Raw genomic sequence first — 22595 nt, 5'->3', positions numbered from 1 at the left:
TGATGTTCCCCACTGACAGAGAATAGAGTCTTATAACACAATGATTTCTCTTTAGAAAAAGAAAGATAAACAAAGTTTTATCTTTCTTTGGAAATTCTATTTAATGAAGCAAATATGCAATTTCATGGAAATCGTATATCTGTTTTTTCATTTTGGTAAAGTTTTTTACTTTGATGCATAACTAGATCAGCATACGTGCTATAGCAAGGGTTATATTTTGTTTTATACATAATTTTGTGTTTTTAATAATTTAAAACAAATTTTTGATATGAAGTAATTTCTCTAACATTTACATTCGAGTCAATGAAGCAAATAGACAACGGGAAATTCATGAAAGTAGCTGGAAACCTCGAAAGAAACAAACAAACAAGCAAGAAAAGATGGCCCTTTTTTAATTTCATAATTCCGATTTTTTTATTTATTTTTGATCATCGTATTTTGGATGAGCTTTTCCATATTTTTAAGCATTGCAGATTTATATTTTTTCGTCAAAAAAAAAGAGTATTGTAGATTTATATTTAAGTTAATCTTCTTAATTTCCACCAATTTTAAAACATAACAATACTTAGAAACAATTTTAAATCAAACAAGGTTGAAAGTAGCCAATGATACAAGGATAATATGGCTTGAGACAAAACAGAAACAACATAAAAGGTTAATAGCAAATGTTAAACTAAGATTACTGAAATAGTTCGACAAAGGATACATGTGAGCTTGAAGACTAAAGCTAGTAGCGAATTGGCTCAATATTGAAAAATTGAAATATAAGAAGAATTAAAACATAACAATACTTAAGAAGCCGGAGTTATTACTAATGTTTTTGTTTCTCATCGCTGTTTATTAGTTAGACTTTGCTAAACTGTACAATAAAAAGAACTTGGAATTTTAGAACAAATGGATTAAAGTTATATTTAATTAAGAGATTAATTTAGCTCACAATTATAAAGTTTCTCGAAAAAAAAAGGATCTGTTCTTAATATATCAAATATTAGAATTGATAATATGGCATATACTACTAGGATAGGATATATATATATACCAAGTTGTTCTGCAAAGCAGAATGTGATCAAAACAATAAGCTATGGCTTTCTACTGGTTATTATGTCTCTTCATTTGTTTTTTTTCTTATTATATCTCTCCATCAGTTCAGGTAGTCATACAATAACACTTAATTATTACATTATTTGTTTGTATATATGTACGTCGACTCATATATCTAATGTTTATGACAGAGAGAACTAGAATATGAGTGTGTTGACATCTATAAGCAACCTGCATTGCAACATCCATCGATGAAGGATCACCAAATCCAGGTATATACGTGTTCATGATCGTTATAAAGTTGAGTTTATCAATATACAGTTTATGTATGTAACGTATAACCATGGAAATATTTCACATCAAGATTTATTTCTCAAATGCTTTGTTTGTATAAATCGTATAGATGAGACCAAGTGCCGAGTTCCTAGCCATGCTATCGATGGAGCCGGAACCGGAAGCAGCAGATCTGGTCACTGGTACAACTGAAGAACGTTGTCCTAAAGGACAAGTACCGATTCACAGACCGCAGATTAACTATACTAATAATTTTATCCATCCGGAGAGAATGATTTCAGAAGCCAACCTACAAGTAAGTATATCTTAACCACGACATTAAACTACAATTATTATTATTTTTTTAAAAAAATAAAGTAATAACATGAGAAATTATTTTTGGTTAGTATGCAATTATTAAACCATTTGAAAATTACACAAGGGCATATGGTGGAGCATCAGCAGTTTTCAATATTTACAAACCAAGAGTATTGACAAATCAGTTTAGCAAAGCTTGGGTTTGGCTAAATCACAGAGAAAATGATACGATAAGCAGCATCCAATTCGGTTGGGCTGTAAGTATACTACAAAATGTAACTAGAGCTGTCCATTAAAATCATCATATATGTCAGAGTTATGAACTTATAAGCTATCGCAAATGCAATTGATTTTGTCTTTTAGGTGCATACAGGATTGTACGCAGATGATCGTCCAAGGCTAACAACATTCTGGATAGTAAGTAACGTTACACTTTATATATTACTAGTCGGTTGCCCGCGCTACGCGCGTGAGTTTATTATGTTGTTTATGAGTAATTAGTTCGTATTTTATTTTCTACTTATTTTTTCACTATACCATACTTTACTTTTTTAAAACTTAAATTGTGTTAGTATAGAAAAACTATTGAGTTTTAGCTTCATTAGTTGTTGAGAAATTAAGTGTGTATAGTATAAGTCCAAGTGTGGGCGTAAATGTAAGTGCGGTTGAGAATCATTGAAAAACGTGTGCTATTAGGGTTTTTACCAAATATAGATATATATGTTAATATTTTGGGCTCTTTTATATGTTGGCATAAAATTTGAACATGATTTGTGGGTTTCGGGCGGATTGTTATATTTTTAATTGTTTACATTATCTCTTTATATATTGTCATAATTTATTATTTTTTGTTTTACGTTTTCCTTTTTTGGATTTGTCGTACTTTATATCTCGTAATGATCATTTATATACTATTATATATTTTCTGATTTTATGTTTTATATATATTTTTTTGTTTTTTCATATGGAACAATTTTTAAATTTAACATATTAGAATAATTTAGTTTATTTCATTTAATAATGTTTTTTATTTTAATTTTCAATTTTATGAAATATAGTTAATTTTTTATTTTGTTTATTAGTTTAACATATGTGTTGTATTGGAAAAAAATAGTTAAATTCATATTGGAAACTTTTAAAGAAATATTATTTTTATTTTTACCTTTTTATATGTTTATAAAAATGAGAATTCATGTTTCGGTCCGACCTATCTCATTTATGTTAGAAATTTTTTGAGACATAAATTAGATAGATTTATATTCTCAAAATTTTTTACTTTTTGCTCTATTCCCGTTAAATCCCATTATATTTAGGTTTACATTGTGTAAATATAATCATATATATATTTTAAACATTCACTAAAACTATAATCTATTATTTATATATTTGTTAGTATAATCGATAATTAGTAAGTTTTTCTTTTAACTTTTAATCAATTATATTTTTTAGTTTTATAATGTATAATATAAAAAAAGACCTTTCATATTCATTTTTGAAAAACTTATTTACATAGGTTTAAATATTAAAATTAAATGATAAAATGGTATAATTAATTTTAAAAAATAAATAATAAAATGAGGTGGATGATGATGTGGCTTAAGGAGAATAGAGAAAAAGCTAACTTTATATATATAGAATCTAATTCTCAACCTTGATATGAGTTTAAATATCTTTGGTTTTGATGTGTTCATAACTAAATAAGTATACATTAATTAACCTGATTTTTAATTTTAACAGTCAGGTAGACACCAAACCGGATGCTACAACGCGATGTGTCGAGGGGGATATGTCCAAGTCCATAAAACAATCTACCCTGGAATGGTTTATGATAAAGTTAGTGTCATATACAAAAAACAGTACTCTACTCATCTTCTCGTCGCTCAGGTAAAAGAAACACATGAAAGTATAAATATATCTTAGTTCTATTCAAGTATTTAGCAAGTAATACTAAAAGCATAAGTATGTACAATTCATACAGGATACCAAAACAAAAAACTGGTTGTTGTATTGGCAGTCTCACATTTATTCGATGGAAGGAGTATCAAAAGTTTACTTCGGTGGGTATGCAGGAGGAGATCGGGGAAGAAGTTGGAAGCACATTCCCGACGTGAGTTTCACGCGGCCGGAGGATCGAAGGAGAATCATGGGCGCAATCTCCGGGAGATTACGGGAAAGAATGATTCATGGAATATCGTGATTGCAAACAGTTTTGGAAACTTGTGCGAGGATACGATACCATCAGAAAAAGGGAAGAAAATCTTGGGAGCGGTGGTAATAAGGAAAATGAGGGTTTGGTGGTTAAACCATCGGAAGAAAGGAGTAAGGAGCAAGTAAAGGAAAATGCTAAGTTTGTTATGACAAGTAAAGAGAAAGGGATTGATCGGGCAAGGCCTAATGAGAAATGGGCTGGGCCTAAAAAAGAGAGAGTTGTTAACGGGCCTAAAGCTAAATCGACTAAGGTTGGAAGGCCTAATAGGGGATTGATTTTTGGCCCAACACGAGGTGAAGTGGAGATGTCTTTGTCGGGGAAGAGACTGAGAGTGGAGAGTGTTAATCCTGGCCGACCTGGTGGGTCTTTCACGGCGGTTGGAGATGGAGGTGGTTGGAGTCTGGAGGCGCCGCGGAATGGGGCTCGGGAGGCGGTGGCCGAGATGGATTTGGGTGGAACGCTTGCGATTCAGGAATCCTCGTCGGCACTGTCTGTCAGAAACCTTAGAAGTATGAAAGGTTTTCTTGTATTATTCTGCCAACGCGGCTGTCTATGTATTTATACAAGTCGTGTAAACCTAAACGAATATTCTCATGAATCATAAAGGAGTGAATACAATATATACTGATATGTCAAGATATCATAACTTGCCATATCTTAACACCCCCCCTCAAGTTGGAGCGTGGAGATCCGGAAGACCCAACTTGAGAAGAAAACTATCAAACACTTTGTGCCCCAATGCTTTGGTCATGATGTCGGCCAACTGTTCTGTCATCCAAATATGTGTGGTGGTGATAATCCCTTTAACAATTGCTTGTCGAACAAAATGACAGTCATTCTCGATGTGTTTAGTCCGTTCGTGAAAGACGGGATTGTTGCTGATGTGTATCGCTGCCATGTTGTCATAGTATAGTGGAACCGGGTCGGGAGTTGGAACACCAAGAGCATTGAGAAGATAACGCAGCCACATAACTTCTTTAACCGTAAGTTGCATAGCTCGATATTCAGATTCTGCCGAGGATAGTGAAACAGTGTCTTGCTTCTTGGTTTTCCAAGAGATCAGGTGAGTCTCCAAGCTGAACGAACCAGCCCGTTAGTGATCGACGTGTTATCGGGCAACCTGAATAATCCGCATCACACCATGCTGTTAAAGTAAGAGGTTTGTTGGCCTGAAGAAGAATACCTTGACCGGGTCGGTTTTAAGAAACTTCACAACACGTATGGCAGCATCCCAATGATTAGTTATTGGGGATTTCATGAACTGCGATAGAATGTGGATCGAATACGAGAGTTTAGGACTAGTGGTGGCAAGATAGACTAGACTACCAACAAGACGACGATAAGGAGCAGGATCATCAAGAAGTTCATCCGAGGCGAGAGCAAGTTAGTGATTTTGCTCGATAGGGAAAGCGACCGGTTTAGCATCAAGAAGCCCCGTTTCAGAAATTATGTCAATGGCATATTTGCGTTGACACAAGTAAATCCCTGTTGCATTTCGAGCAACTTCAATACCCAAAAATTACCTCAGGATGCCAAGATCTTTCATGTGAAAGCAATCACTAAGGTAGCCTTTAAAAGCAGTGATGAGATGCAGAGAGCTACCGGTGATTATAAGATCGTCAACGTACACCAATACATGTAAGCGATCGTTGCCATTTTCATACACTAAGAGCGAATAGTCAGGAATAGCTTGAATAAACCCATATTCAAGAAGAGATGTTTGAAGTTTGGCAAACCAACATCTGGGAGACTGTCGGAGACCATAGAGAGACTTATGGAGACGAAGAACTTGTGTCTTATCTTGAGTGCGGAAACCAGGCGGGAATTGCATATATACTTCTTCATGAAGATCTCCGTGAAGGAATGCGTTGTGTACGTCCAGTTGATGGACTTCCCAATCGTTAGCCGCACAGACCTCAAGAAAAGCACGAACCATAGTCATCTTAGCAACAGAGCAAATGTTTCCGAGAAGTCTTGACCCTTTACTTGTCGGTTTCCAAGAACAACGAGTCTTGCCTTATATCGCTCGAGAGTACCATCGGCTTTGTATTTAAGGCAAAATACCCATTTGCAGCCGATAGCTTTCTTTCCCGGTGGTAACGTAGCAGTACTCCAGGTGCGATTTAATTAAAGAGCTTCAATTTCATTACCAACAGCATCTCGCCAATGCAGATCAAGAACAACTTCAGAGTAGTAGTTTGGTTCTGTTTGACTTGAAATAGCGAGTAAATAAGCTTGGTGATTTGGAGAAAAATTCAAAGAATAGACGTAATAACCAAGCGCAAACGGATTTTCATCATCAACTAGAGGAATGCCGAGAATCGTATGAGCTTGGTAGTCCGCGAATCGAGCAGGAGGTCGACGTTGCCGGAAACCAAAACCAAGAGTTTCAGGTTCTTGATCATCCTCATCGTCTGATGATGACAGAGGTATGTCGAGAGATGAATCAGAGGTAGGACTAGCTGGGGAAGCAAGCAGTGGTGAAGATGAAAGCGCAGCAGGTGAACTCAGAAGTTGCGGACCCGAAACAGAGAGTGGCGAAGGTGTAACCGGTTCCGTATCGGTCTCGTAATCAGATTGTATAGGGTTCTGAATTTCTGAAGCTGAAACTGATGGTGAGTTAGATTCAGTAGTGACAAGAGGTGTAGAAGCAGGAGGTGAACGATCTGGAATCAACGACTCCAAGGGAGAGGACGTAGTAGGAACCTCCAAAGGTGAGAGAAAAGCATCCAGTGTAATCAGAGAACTTGAGGAGGAGGAAAAATTCTCTGAAAATGGAAACTGATCTTCACAAAAAATAACGTCACGTGAAACAGAGAGTGTCTTAGTAGCAACATTATAGACACGTCAGCCCTTTTTACCATAAGGGTATCCCATGAAGACTGCTTTGGTGCTCCGAGGAGCAAATTTGCCACCTCCATGCTTTTGGTTGTGGACGTAACACTGACAACCAAACACACGAATATGAGAGAGCGGTGGTGGACGATTATAAAGCATTTCAAAAGGCGTTTTCCCCCCAGAACTGTAGACGGAGTGCGATTTATCAAGTAAGGTGCTATTAGAGCACATTCTCCCCAAAATTCTTCGGGAAGTGAAGCTTGAAAACGCAAAGCACGAGCTACATTTAGAATGTGTCGATGCTTACGCTCAACACGACCGTTCTGCTGTGGGGTACCAACACAAGAAGTTAGGTTAAAAATGCCTTTCTCGCGAAAGTAGGAGGCAAGACACACAAACTCAGACCCATTGTCACTTCGTATCGATTTTACTTGTTTTTCAAACTTTCTCTCCACTAAAGCAATGAAATTTTTAAAAGTAGAAGGTGCAGTTTGTTTGTTTGGTAGAAGATAAATCCAGACAGCACGAGAGTAATCATCGAAAATTGTGAGAAAATAACGAGAACCTCAAATTGTTGTGGACCGGTGTGGACCCCAAAGGTCGCAATGAACAAGTTGAAAAACATCTGTTTTATTCAAACTTATTGGAAAAGAATCCTTTGTTTGCTTAGCGTTGATACAAATTTCACACGCCTTATTGTCAACAACATTACTACTTTTAAAACCAGAAATAGGTAGAAGCTCCAAGACTTTAGAGGATGGATGTCCTAAACGACGATGCCACACGTCCATAGATGCTTGACTCGAGATTTGCAAGGCCGCTGCGGTTTCCATTCCTCGAAAGAAGTAGAGTCCATGGTGCTGTTCACCGGCGCCAATCAAGGTTCTCATGATGCGATTCTGAATAATGCACAATTTGTCAGTGATTTGAAACACGCAAGCGCGGTCGCGATTCAACGGAGAAATTGATATCAGATGACAATCCAAACCAGCAACAAAGAACACATTACTGAGACTAAGATGAGACCCCAATATAACAGTGCCTTTAGTTGTAGAAGTAGTAAAGCGCCCGTCAGGCATTTTAATCAAAATTGGTTGCATACTGGAGATTTCAACAAGAAAATCCACAGAACCAGTCATGTGGTTAGAGGCCCCTGTGTCAATAATCCATGAGTTATAGTGAAACGTACCAGGATTATTTGGACCAGCTTTGGAGTTACGCTCATTAAACATGTCTTTGAGCAATTTCCATTCAGCATCATCGAGTCCCGTAATACCGATCCGATCCTCATTCGTGATCATTGAGTTCGCGGAAGCAAAGGCAATGTGAGCAGCATGATGAGTAGTAGGAGCGCCATGAGTGTTGCGTATTGGAGCAGAAGATGAAGTAGGCGTCGAGCGTGGTCTGTTTCCCCACCATGGCGGATATCCAAGAGTACGAAAACAGTTTTCTGCAACATGACCAGTACGGCCACAACTTGCACACACAGCAGCTCATGAGTCAACTCCTCCTCGAGGGTCACTTCCTCCTCGTGTTTTAGGAGCAGTACGAACAGCGAAACCAACCTCCGTTGCACGTTCCTCTTGTAGTCGTACATTGGCTTTGGACTGTTCATCTTGACTCAGCACATTATAAGCTTCATCAACTGTAGGAAGTGGAGTACGAGAGAGAAGGGACGACTTCACCGCACCATACGCAGACTCATCAATTCCCATCAAAAATTGATGCAACTTGTCTTCTTCTCGTTCTCTTTCTATGTCTACAATCGTTTTCCCTTTTTGGTAATCATCCAAAGATTTCCAAAGTTTAGTAAGCTTGCCGTAGTAAGCTTCAATGGCGAGTCCGTGCTGGCGACAATTGACGAGTTCTGTCTTCAGCCTTTGAACACGTTGTCCATTCTTAACTGCAAAACGACGTTGAATATGATCCTATAAGTATTTCGCAACATCACAATGTGAAATACTAGAGCACAACTCCGGATCAATAGTTAATTTGATCCAGGACACAAGCAAGGCGTTGTTGGTCCACCAGTCTCCGAGATCAGCATCGTTGTCTGCTGGTTGAGGAAGAGATCCATCAACAAAGCCAAATTTCTTCCTAGCAAGCAGAGCACCACGAAGATTTGTCGACCACTCGTCGTAATTGTGTCCCAACAACAAGGGTTTCGATATCATACAACCAGGATTGTCACTCGCAGACAAATCATTGTGATCTCGTGCCTAGGTTGTGATTTGGCAGAAGAAGTCTCGACTTGTTTTTCTGAAACAGAGGACATATTGAGAAAAGATTTTGTCGGGAAAATAGAACGACAAAACTAGATCAAGGAAAGGAACAAGAAAATATAGATCAAACAAAAGCCTTGAGTATGTGGCTATTGCTCTGATACAATGTCAGAAACCTTAGAAGTATGAAAGGTTTTCTTGTATTATTCTGCCAAAAAGGCTGTCTATGTATTTATTCAAGTCGTGTAAACCTAAATGAATATACTCATGAATCATAAAGGAGTGAATACAATATATACTGATATGTCAAGATATCATAACTTGCCATATCTTAACACTGTCGACGGAGCTCCGAAGATTATGACGGGTTTCCCCGGGAATTCTTGTCGATTGGTTTGCTTTAATGATGAATGCTATATTCTGGAATTGCCGGGGACCAATAAACCTAATTTCAGACAATCGATCGGATATATTTTGAAAAAACATAACACGGATGTGTTAGCTTTATTTGAGACGCACGCCGGAGGAGATCGTGCTCAGCAGATTTGCCAAGGCTTGGGGTTTGATAATTCCTTCCGTGTCGATGCGATTGGGCAGAGTGGAGGGATTTGGTTGCTATGGAAAACGAGTGTGGGTGTGGTTACTATTGTTTCTTCGTCAGACCAATTTGTGCACGCGAGAGTGGTTAATGGGTTAGAGATTCTTCACTTGGTCGTAAGCATGAGTTCAATTGTAAATACGATGGGATTATGATCGTAAATTTATATAGCTGGTAACGTATAACATACTTTATATAATCGAAACGTGGTTTTACAATATTTCAATGTTTGGAGCGAAATGACAAAATATTAAAAGTGCTCTCTTGATAATAACATACTAGGATTTACCCCGTGGTATACCACGGGTCCATAATTTAATATATTTGTTTGGTTGGTCATTTTTGTAGTTGATTTATATAATCTAGTTTTATACGTGTTTATTTCATTTAATTTTACATACTTTTATGAATTTGTATTATAAGTAGATTCATAGATATATGTGGTCAAGCCCGCAGTACACCACAGAATAATTTTGTTATAAACAAATTATATTTTAACTTAACCCGTAGAAATATTTTATTATAGACAACCCGTAAGAAAAATATAATCCTATTTATGTAAATTCAAATCCGTCCAACCATATTTATGTACAATATTATTATATTTTAAAAAATTAGAGTTGAAATATTAATAATACTTTCAATTAAATGTTAGAATATTACGGCATTAGTAAGAGTTTCTATAATATTTTAAACCTTTCTAAGAAATTTAAATTTATAATATTTTGAAACTTTTTAAAAATTTAGTTTTCTTAAATATATAACCGGATTAAACAGAATAAATTTTTTAATTTGGATGCCTAAGAAACCAAATTTCATGCTCATTTGTAGTTGGAAACATATTAGTCATATTTATAATGGTTTTGAACTCTTATATAAACACTAGTTTAGTACCCGTCCGATGGACGGGTTATCTATATTTAAAATTAAATTAAAATTAAAATTTATTATAACTTATAAAAAAATAATTTTCAAATTTTTTTTTAAAAAAATAAGAGATATTAATTTCATTTGGTAAGAGATTTATTTGGTTTGAAGTATCAAATAAACGTGTATATATATCTTTTAAAATTCCTTATTAAACGTTAATTATAAAAATCTAGTATTGTCAAATTGACAATCACCAAAACATTTGGGAGCTACAGTAAAACCTCTATAAATTAATAATATTGGGACCATGAAAATCTATTAAAAATAGAGGTTTAACTAATCGATAAATTAATTATTATTAAGTTATAGAGAGATTTTTCTAATTTGGAAAGTTTTTCCAAAAAAATTTAAAAATAAAATCTAACAAAAACTAAAATGTCTATATATACATATATTTTGAAATTTTTACCTAATTATTAATTTATAATATTGATGGGACTATATATTTACAAAGGATTTTCAAAAAAATTATTATCTTATTATTTTATCAAAATGTGATTAAATTTACACGGGTCCGAGTTGGGACCAGAAAAATTTATTAATTTATAGAGAATATCAATTTATCGAATATTAATTTATAGAGGTTATATTTGGGAGCTATTCACCATTACTCATAATATTGCTAAAATATTTTTAAAAATTAGGTTAATAGTTGAAAGAGAATTTTTGAAAAATACCCCTTTTGGTGTTGGGAAAACGGGGAAAATCAACCCAAACTATTTCCCGAAGGTATTTTCATACCAAACTCACGTACTCTGAATTTTACAACTCAAACCAGCTTTCAATTCAAATAACCAACCTAAACCACATCAAATTTTGTCGATTTCAACCTCGACGTTAACTGTATCCCTGTACATCTTGAAGATTTGGACAATCAAGCTTAAGCTTCTGTAAAAACCAAGAGAACTTAAGCTTAAGCTTAAGCTTGATTGTCCAAATCTTCAAGATGAGCAAGGATATTGTTAACGTCGAGGTTGAAATTGACAAAATTTGATATAGTTCAGGTTGGTTATTTGAATTAAAAGCTGGTTTGGGTTGTAAAACTCCGAGTACGCGAGTTTGGGTATGAAAATACATTCGGGGAATAGTTTGGGTTGATTTTTCCCGTTTTCCCCTTTTGGTTTACCCCTTTTTAAAAATACATCAATTTTCTATCTATTTTAAAAATATCCCTTTTAAAATATGAAAAATTGTAAACTTTTATATAGTTTATAAGGTACATCTAGATCATCATTACTATTGGGAGACTCAATACAAATATTTATCAAGTTTTAAAAAGGTTCTAAACGGCATTTATAAGACTTTTATAAGGTTTTTATAAGGTTTAAAAAGTTTTTATATGTTTTTAAAATAATTTTAAAACGTTTTTAAAAGTTATTTATATGGTATTTAAATTTACACACATAAAAAGATAATTTGTGTCTAAATATATAAGCTTACACATTTTTGTTATATAAATATCAATTTTTTTTAATTTTTAATTATCAAAAATACCCTTTTTCCATACCACTTTTTAAAAATACCCCTATTTCAAACTTTGTAAAAAAAACCACTTTAAATGTTGAAATTTATCCAAATATGTGTGAAAACTTATAAATATACACACAAATTACCTTTATATATGTTTAAATTTTTATATATCTTTCATAAATAGCGTAAAATAACTTATAAATACCTTTTAAAAACCTTATAAACCCTTTTAAAAACCACTTAAAAATCTTATAAAACTTGTAAAAACGATTTAAAACCTTTTAAAACATTATAAAATATTTGTATCAAATTTCCAAGTAGTAGTTATTATATAGAAGTACCTTATAAGCCATATAAAACTTTATAATTTTTCATATTTAAACATGGATATTTTTGAACATGAATAGATAAAGGAGGTATTTTTGAAAAAGGGTACACCAAAAGGGTTATTTCTCAAAATTTCTCTTTAATTTTTTATATATATTTTTTTAATGTTATTCAAAAATTCTATTTGTATCTTAATATTAAAAAAATTAGATATAACATATTGCGACATCTTATGTTTTACTTGACACTTATCATGATCACGTGAGTTAGTAAATTTAAAAACCAAGTTTTGACATATAATCTCGTTAATTATAAATTATAAATTCCTATCTTTTTAATAAACCAAATTGACATAACTGAAATTAGATTATTTGTTTAATTTTATTAATAATTTTTAATATATAATTCTTTATAATATTTATTTTATATATTTCCTTATTCGATAGGGTTAATAATAGTTCTATTTTATCCAAATATTAACAAAATTAGTTATGCCACGTGTCAACATCTTATCGTTTATAATTGACACGTGTCACGATCTTGTTAATGGCTGACTTTGAAAACCAAGGTTTATATAATAAGATTTTCCCTTTATCAATTGAGTTATATACGTACGTTTTCAAAAATTTAAATTGCAAAATGTGTGAAAAAATTGGTATTCTTATTATAATATTTTTTATGTAATAATATAAATGGAAAATAGATAAGATTATATAAATATATTGGAGAGATATTCAAATTATTAGAGAGTTATTTTAGGAAATTTTTTTGATGTAATAAATATTTATTTCCAATTTTGAGATTTGCTTGTGATTTAATTACAAAATTTACTTTTGTTATTTATTCAAATGGCAAGTGTTTGATTATGCAAATATTACAAAATAAAGGTTATAGCCTAAATTAGATTTTAGTACAAAATGTAGTTCAAAAATGTTAAGATATATTACTTAACTAATCACAGTTATTGAGAAGGTTTTATCAGAAAAAAATTCTATAAAATGTAGTTAAAGTGATTCTAAACTCTATGTTTAGTCATCAAATCAAACAAAAAGTCCAGAGATATTTCTGTTGATGAGATAATTTAACACACTGGACTATAAAATTCAAATGCTTTCTTCAGATAATAATTCATGATAAAAAAAAAAAGTTAAAGAAGAATTAATATTTGGCCAAGGTTGCAGATACAATAAGATTTCAAATTCCCTTAATATTGTACAATGTCTATAAACGTAGATTATGTTACCTTCTTTCTACAATGAGTTGGGTCAGGAAAGTCAATATTTGGCTACCGCACCTATATTGTTGATATTGTGAAGTTACCTCAGTTGTTAATATATTGTTTTCTCATACTTAAATTGTGTTGAGGTAGATAATTTCTTAATTTGAACAAGATTTTAACTCGTAGTACAACGCCGAGTAAACATTTTTAAATTTCTATTTTTTGGAATTTATAGATTTTGTTAAAGTTTGTTTAATAAAAATTAAGATTTTATGATACTAATCTTATCTAAATCAGTTTGATTCTATATGCATTATATTAATGTCATTAAAAATAGAAAATAAAGATTTAACCGATATTGAAATATCAGATTAATGATATGATAATTGTTTAGTAATTAATGTCGATTCAAACCAGTCTCATTGTGTAAAACATAGTTTAAATTTTTTATTAAATTTAAATATATAAAATTAAACTTTTTAAAAGTTTAAAATTGACTATATACGGTAAAATTAAACAGTTTACTTAAAAACAAACTAAATGCTATACAAACTTCAAAGTTTGGATGCTTATTAAGAGAAAATTTTTGCTTACTCGCATTTCAAATCATTTTAATCTTATGTATAATATGGCTCTAAATCATTCTCTTAACAATTTAATGGACTGAGATGTTGAACATATACTTTTTTATATTAATTGAGTGATATATATATATCCTTTAAAAAAAATTCAAATCACAAAATATGTAGAAAAAGAAAAGTAGATTTTATTAATTTTATGTTTTATATGAAATAAATTAAAAAATAAAATCAAACAAATATGATAACGAAACTATAATTTTAAATCTTCTAAATATCTATGTATTGCCATTTTTATTTTGGGTTGGCTAAAAATGGGTACTCAAATAATCAGAAAACTAAAAGCAAAGGCTTGATAACTTAAAAATTAGATCTCTCTCCTCCCTCTAATGAAGTTACTTTTCTACCCTTAAAGATATTTGGTTTATGGAGTAACTTTTGTGGATATATATTTGATTAACTATGTAAATCATATGTTACCGCTATACATTATATGTTATTTGATAACCTCATAGCTATACAACTAAATTATTTATAGTTATTGAAATGTTACAGCTATAAATTATAAATTATTTGATAAATTCATAATTATCGAGTTAAATATATGTATTATATGACTGATATCAACTAACTTATATATTAATATGTTAATTTATTATGATATTTCATCTGCTATCGTTAACTTATGCATAAGAAACATATAAATGATATAGAAAAGTTATTCTAAAATTTTATGGATATCTATTTTGTTATGTGATAAAATATTTGTTATCTATCGTAGGGATAGTTTGGTCCAATTTAATTTGTGAAGAGAGAGAACTAATAAAAAAAGCATGTATAGATTCTTAATTTTTTTTATTTGAGTACACCAAGTGTAGTTTTCTTTTTATTTTTCCAATTATTTTCTATTCAATTTTAAAGATATAGTGGCCTATTGGTTGTGTACTTTCAAGGCTTTAAATATTTTTAAAGCCTCTATAGCAATTATTTTGCCAATCAAACAGTATTGAAAGCCACTTTTATATTTTCCTTCTTTGTTATCTCATTTTTCTTAGAAGCGTCAAAAACCTGACTTTAAAATCTAAAAAATTAAAAATTATTTATTTCTTCACATCCCCATTACATTTAAATCATTCTAGAAGTTTATAAATATATTTTAATTTTACAAATTAATTATTCTCATATTTTTCTTGTTCTTTTAAGATCCATTTTAATAATAATCATTTTTATTTTCATCATCATTAAAAATTCAATAAACTGATGTCTACAACTTTAGTTATTTCTTATTCTTGTAGTATGATTTATTTAAATTTCACAATTTTTTATCATTAATAAACAAAAATTAGTCATTAAATTGCTATATAAATTCATTTCTTGCATAATTTATATTTTTTATTAATATAAAATAATAATAAAAAAATAATAGCCACATCTTTAAAAGTGGTGCATTACCAATCAGATTTTAACATTAAAAGTTTCTACAGCCAATTTCTCTGCATCTAAAATTTTAAAGTCAAAGTCTCTACAGCCAAAACTAACAGCCGTTACCAATCAGTAAAAGTAAAAGTAATAATTTGAAGAGAAATTGGTACAATAACATTTTTATGATACCCTTTTTTTTTGCCATTTTCATTTTTGCCCTCTCTTAAATTTTAATGGCCATTTTACCCTTATTTGAAAGAATATTCTTTCCCAAAGTAAGAAATATTCCTTCCAAAAAATTTCCCCCCAAAAATTTCCCGCCAAAATTTTCCCGCCAAAAAATTTTCTGAACAAAATTTTCCCGCCAAAAATTTTTCCGAAAAAATTTTCCCGCCAAAAATATTTCAGCAAAAATTTTCCCGCCAAAAAAATGTTTTTGCAAAATTTTCCCGCCAAATTTTTTAAAGGGTTTACAAGGGTTTTTAAAGGGATTTACAAGAGTTTTTAAATGGTTTTTAAAAGATTTGTAATGGTTTTTAAAAGGTTTTAGAAGCCTACAAAAGTTTTGAAATGGTTCTTAAATGATTTACAATGGTTTTTAATAGTTTTTATAAGTTTATAACAGTTTTAAAAGGATTTACAAGGATTTTTTAAAGGATTTTAAAAATTTACAAGGATTTTTAAAGGTTCTTAAAAAGGATTGACAAGTGTTTTTAAAAGGATTTATAAGTGTATTTAAGGGCATACAAAGATTTAAAAATAGTTTTAAAGGATTTACAAGGGGTTTTAAAGGGGTTTAGAACTTTATAAAGGTTTTTAAAGGGTTTACAAAAGTTTTTAAATGTATTACAAGTTCTTTAAAATGGATTTTAAGGATTTACAAGGGTTTTTAAAGGGTTTTAGAAGTTTATGAAAGTTTTTATTAAATGATTTATCACGGTTATGAGGGGTTTAAAGGGATTTACAAATGTTTATAAATGTTATAAAATGATTAACAATGATTTTAAAAGGTTAACTCAAGTTTTGAAAGGTTTTGGATGACTTTTAAAAGATTTACAAGGTTTTTTTAAGGATTTTTTAAGGGATTTAAAAATATTTACAAGGTTTTTAAAAAGATTTTTTAAGGAATTGCGGAAAAATTTTGTCGGAAAATTTTTGATGGAAAATTTTTGGCGGGAATTTTTTTGGCGTGAAATTTTTTTGCGGAAATTTTTTGGCGGGAAAATTTGGCGGAAGGAATATTATTTTTGTTGGAAAGAATATTTTTTTTGTTAGAAAGAATATTCTTTTCCTTATCATGAGTTATAATAAAGGAGGGTAATTTAATCTTTTTATACATTAAAGAGGGTATGTTTGAAAATGGACACCTACAGAGGGTACTTGTAGAAAATGTATCATAAAAAGTTTAGTTGTGCAAATCTCCCTAATTTGAATAGATGCACAATTTTATCAGAAAATAAAATCTAATTCATGGTGATTTCGAAAATGTAGAATCATTTTAGTCATCAGATCAAACAAAAAGTCTTCTGGAATCTTGCAATCATTATGAAAAATGCACGACAATCCCAATAGTGTTTGGTAAATTAATCAAGAAACTATTGGAAGTTTAATCTATTTTATTTTATTTTAATCTTATAATCTAAAAGTTGTCGTTGGACTTGAGTTTTTGCTAGAGTTTGGCATTTGAGAGCAACAACTTAGCTCCCTTCGTAAGCTCTTCCTTGATCATGAACAGAACACTTTGCACTATCTTTGTGTTCATCCCTTTGTATCAAATCATTTTTAGAAACGCATCCAAACTTTCCTGCGATTTCAGAAACCAACACAACAACTCTTTGCTTTAGTCCCCTGTCTTGACCTCCAAAGCGGCTGGTTGACATTGTCTCATACAACATAAATTGCTTTGACGGATTACTAACCTGTCGTTGAAAACAAAAAATATAAAAATGCATAAGAGAAGTTTTAAAATGAATAAGCTGATCACATACCATAATTAATGTTGGAATTACAAATTTTAATATTTCTCACATTTGTTGAAGAGATGATTTAACACAATGAATATAATATTCAAATGCTTTCTTCGGATAATGGTTGAGGATTAAAAAGTTAAAAGAAGAATTAAGGTTGCAGATACACAAAGATTTCAGATTCCCTTAATATTGTACAAAATCTATAAACGTAGATTAGATTACCTTGATGCTTATCTCATTATGCTCTTCAATTGTAGTGACAGTCTCCAATACTTGGCCATAGACTTCAGATTCACCAAGGGTGTCTCTTTGTAATTGCCTTGTTATGATTCATCAAGGGACCTCTGAGAGTTGGATTACCCCGCATTGTCCTATCTTCCAATTGCACTGTCCTATCACCCAATCGTTTTGGCGAACCTTGAACTCAAAGACAAGCTCGCTGGAAGTCACGTCCATTTCCAGTTCGAATATGTACAAATGCTCTGTTAAAGTGGGAAATAGTCCAATGCTGGAAGTCACGTCCATTCCCACTTCGAATATGTACAGATGCTCTGTAAAATTGTCATATAGTCGCATCCTGCTATTTTTACACGTAACAGTAACGTTAGAGCGAGTGTCATTTTCATTTTCATTAACCAGCAAAATGCAAGCTTTAAATCTCATGGATGTAGGAAGATGCTTCTCATTTAAATTAATTGTCAAGGAACCTCTGGCAGCTCGGTGAGTGAAGTATGAAGGCACTTCTCCGCCGGGTAAGACCGCATACTCACTAGTCCGTGTTCGGATGATGAGGTCTCTGGCTGCTTGATTCAATTTGAAGCACTTAGCAAAATTGAGACTAGAAATATATGGATTTTGAAAGGAGCAATCTAGTCTCTCCAAGGACTCACAATCTTCTGCAACTATGTAAGTGAGGGAATCTGGAATCTGTGGGATTGACACCAGCTTTTTGCATCTATTGAGCATAAGTAATTCCAGACGAGAGAATTCATTGACCCATGGAGGAAGCTCTTGTATTTCTTTATCATCCACGTGCAGCTCTTTGATGACGTGAAAAGCATGAGGACATTCCTTGAGTTTTACACTGTATGTCATACTCAAATATGTGAAACGAGACCAAGATTTGATTGATGAAGGGACTTCTTCTATTGCAGTTCCTTTGAGCTTGAGATATGTAAGGCTCGTGGAGATCTCAGGAAAGAATTTCAACAAAAAGCAATTCGTGAGATCAAGTTCATAGAGAGATTCCAAATTGATGTCGGTCGGAAGAAACTCTAGCTTTGAGCACCCGTTTAAGATCAAATACTGCAGCTTCTGGAGGTTTCCTATAGAAAAGGGAAGCTTTACCAGACTTGAGCAATAGTTAAGGTTCAAAATTTCAAGATTCATGGCATTACCAACAAAGGAAGGAAGCTCCACCAGACTTGATAAACGGCTAAGATCCAATTCTTTTAGATTGCTGAAATTACCAACAAAGGAAGGGAGCTCCACCAGATTTAATAAACCGCTAAGATTCAATGTTCTTAGATTGATGAAATTACCATCAAAGGAAGGGAGCTCCACCAGACTTGATAAACGGCTAAGATCCAATCCACTTAGACTGATGAAATTATTATCAAAGGAAGGAAGCTCCCCTAGACTTGAGCATACACCGAGATTTAATATTTGCAGATTAGTGGAAGTTCCAATGAAAGAGGGGAGACTTATCAAACTTGAGCAACCACAAAGATCCAATTGCTGAAGATTTTTAGTATACCCAATAGTCGATGGGAGCTTCACCAGGCTGGAGCAATCTCCGAGATCCAATTCCAAAAGATTGGTAGCTGTTGAGAGATCAGGAAGCTCCTTTAAGTTTTTAGACGAACTCAAATCCATCCACTTGAGATTTGGAAGCGGCTATACAAACAAATAATAAGAAAATTTTATCTACACTTAATTAAAAAACTGTAAGAACATTAAAAACACTCTTACATGCTTTTAATAATTAATTAAAATAAAGTTATAACAAGGAAAAGATATTAATTTGAAATTAATTTAAATTCTATAAAAAATAAATAAAAATTTTACTTACTTTAATTCCTTCCCACAGCTTCTCAAGTTTGCTATAGCTCAACTTTATTTCAACTAGGAATTCCGAGTTGAATATCGGAGGCAAACATGTCATTGGAAAATAGGACCATTGTAATAATCGAAGATTTTGAGACATATACTCTAGACCACAGGGTAGATCTACAGTATTGTTACCCCCCTGGAATTTTAAGAACCGGAGATTAGTCATTCCTTGAAAGGCTCTCTCACTTATATTAAATTTTTCCTTGACGTTTTTCGTGCTGAAATCGAAATTTATGCCTATGAATTTTCTACTAGCCTGAAAAAGAAACAAAAATAATAAGATATGATTCATCATCAAATAAACATCATTTTTTGGGTTATATGTCAACACTTACTCCTACATCATCAGTGAGTATTTCACAAATTTCTCTTGAATCAACTAAATATAGGCGTTGTCCAGGCTCACGAACATACTTTTTACGAACTATATCTCTACCTAGTTGGACTAGCAGATTATGCATAGTTATAAATCCATCCTCTATTGAGATGAGAGACTTCTCAAGTAAGACGTTAAGCCCTTGTCTCACATCCAAGAATAGATATGAAAGATGAGCAACCACTTTCTCAATCACTTGATGATTAAAAAAGCAAGCTATATGAAGAAACAAATATTTTTCTTCGTCATCTAAGGCATCATAACAGAACTTCAAAATATTTTGAATATCAGTGTCAAGGCTAGTCCTTAGCCTTGGTAATTCCTTTTCCCACTCTTGCTTAGACATTCCTCGAAAATAAGAGCCCATAACCCTTAAACCCAAAGGGAGATTACCAGCAAGGTTTGTAACATCTTGAGATAGTTCTTTAAACCCATATTTAGGGGACTTTTGACCAAACGCATACGTGCAAAAGATTTGAAGAGCCTCGTCATCCGGTGGAAAATCCACCTTGTAAATATGGTTGATCCCATGTGTCCTGAAAAGCTTCCGATTTTGGGTTGTGATGATAATCCGACTCCCAGGACCAAACCACCAAGTTTCTTTTGCCATGGCATCTAGTTGCACTGACTGGTCCACACCATCAAGAACAACAAGAACTTTCTTGTCTTTTAGCCTGTCGTTAACAACTCCTAAATGAGAAATTTTGATATCATTTTGGTTGGTTATTTGAGACATAAATAGTTGTTGTAAGTGCAACTTTGCACTATAGTCATCGGAACAAGGTCTTGAATAATTTGCTTCAATAGATTCCATAAAGACACTCAGTTGAAAACTGGTTGAGAGTTTGTTGTATGCAACTCTAGCAATGGTGGTTTTCCCTATCCCAGAAGGACCCCAAATCCCGATCATCCTCACTTCGTCTGAATCTAGGCATAACAATGGTTCCATCTTCTGCAAATGAGCTCTCATACCAACCAACCCGTCAAAATCACTTGATAATGCTGAATTATTCAACTCATCGGAAATATCAGTAGAGATTTGTTTAATCATAGCTGCTTCATTATCCCTAACAATAGAAGAGATCACTACATCGATTAAACAATTATGTAGAAAACACACACTAGAATACTTTGAATTTAATTTCTATGCTTTAAGAAAAGCTACCTATAAATATGTACATTTAGATGTGTGTTAGATAATTTAACATATTTAAATGAAAATAGAAAAAAACAAACCAGTTGCTTGAATGGTAACCAGCGATTATGGCTACTTTAGCCAAAGCTTGTTTCCATCTCCCAATGTCCTGCTTTGTTTTACCGGCACAAGTTTTTCTGAAGATTTTCCCAAATTCTCCGGTTAGTTTTTTTACATCAGACGGATCTACTTTATAGAAAACAGCCATCACCATTTGACCCAATTCTTCCTTACACTTCATAATTTCCACCAATTCGTCAAGACACCAACTCGAAGAAGCATAGTTTCTCGAGAGTAAGATAATTGCGATCTTGGATCCTCTAATAGCCCGAATGAGTTCAGGACCGATGGATTCTCCTCTCTTGATCTCATTATCAATGAATGTTGTGATTCCCATTCGTTGGAACTCCATCTGAATGTGACTAAGAAAGTCTCTACGGACATCTTCCCCTCGGAAACTTGGAAAGACATGGTGTGTCCAGATGCGATTCAGAGAAGATGGAGGAGATGAAGGAGACAAAGAAGATGGAGGTGATGAACTTTCTTCGTCCTCTTCTTGATGGAGTTTGAGTTTTCTTAAAATCGTGAAGAAGCCTATTGTTGCAGCAAGAACAGTGGTAAGGAAAAAAGAAGAAGAATCCATTAGCAAGTATGAATGATGGAGAGATGAATAATATCACAGAACGTTAAAGAGAGTTTATGTGGAGAAGGAACATTACAAAAGAACGTTGATCCATTGACTTAGCATATGTTATTTCTTTTAGTTTTGATAAGTTTCTCCACTGACATTGATCATATTTATTTTTAATGACTAGGCTAGCAACTAGCAAGAGAGGAAGCTTCGTTCAAATATTTTTTAGCAACAAAAAAATTAAAGTATATGAGAACAAAGAACAAAGAACAAGTCATGTGGGTTTTGTAGTGGTTGTGCTATGCATGACACAAATATGAGAAAAGTATACAAAAGCGTCAAGTAACTTCTCTAACATTTACTTTTCTCATGACACAAATTAAATATGAGAAAAGTATACACAAGTAACTTCTCTAACATTTACATTACATTACATGAAAGTAGCTGGAAACCTCAAAAAAAAAAAAAAAAAAATCTGATTTTTATTTATTTGTGATCATCATATTTTGGATGAGTTTTTCCATATTTTTAAATATTGTAGATTTATATATATATAAAAAGAGTATAGTAGATTTATATTTAAGTTAATCTTAATTCAATAGATTAATGATTACCATGAAATATAGCATAGTAATTTACTTAATTCAATAGATTAATGATTACCATGAAATATAGCATAGTAATTTACTAAGTTGTATAAATATCATATTTGCATAATGAACTCTATTCAAAATAATTATATACAATGCATGTGTTTACAACAATATTACATTTATCATTTCCTTAAATTTAATTTATTTAACTCCATACAAACAGCGTCTCGGTTCATGCCTCGTACGTCATCATTGATTACCGTTAATCTAAAC

General features: G+C 32.4%; 2 protein-coding genes across 2 annotated transcripts; one reads left to right on the top strand and one right to left on the bottom strand.

The window, feature by feature from the left end:
• Positions 1 to 1081: 1081 nt before the first annotated feature.
• On the top strand, positions 1082 to 4445 carry LOC17877334. Its single transcript, XM_006281772.2, has 8 exons — positions 1082 to 1150; positions 1233 to 1313; positions 1445 to 1630; positions 1722 to 1889; positions 1996 to 2049; positions 3370 to 3516; positions 3611 to 3739; positions 3840 to 4445. The coding sequence occupies exons 1-8, from the start codon at positions 1082 to 1084 to the stop codon at positions 4443 to 4445; spliced, it is 1440 nt and encodes a 479-aa protein (XP_006281834.2).
• Positions 4446 to 16984: 12539 nt separating this feature from the next.
• Positions 16985 to 21815, bottom strand: LOC17875096 (disease resistance protein TAO1). The gene is made up of 5 exons (XM_023784820.1): positions 21140 to 21815; positions 19863 to 20970; positions 19487 to 19783; positions 17638 to 19311; positions 16985 to 17364 (listed from the first exon to the last, which is right to left on the bottom strand). Exons 1-4 carry the CDS (start codon positions 21739 to 21741, stop codon positions 17749 to 17751), a joined length of 3570 nt encoding a protein of 1189 aa, XP_023640588.1. The 5' UTR covers positions 21742 to 21815; the 3' UTR covers positions 16985 to 17364; positions 17638 to 17748.
• Positions 21816 to 22595: the final 780 nt, after the last annotated feature.

This window comes from Capsella rubella, unplaced genomic scaffold (genome assembly GCF_000375325.1).
Source record: "Capsella rubella cultivar Monte Gargano unplaced genomic scaffold, Caprub1_0 scaffold_8, whole genome shotgun sequence".
NCBI lineage: Eukaryota > Viridiplantae > Streptophyta > Magnoliopsida > Brassicales > Brassicaceae > Capsella > Capsella rubella.
This window is presented reverse-complemented; position numbering and strand designations above follow the sequence as displayed.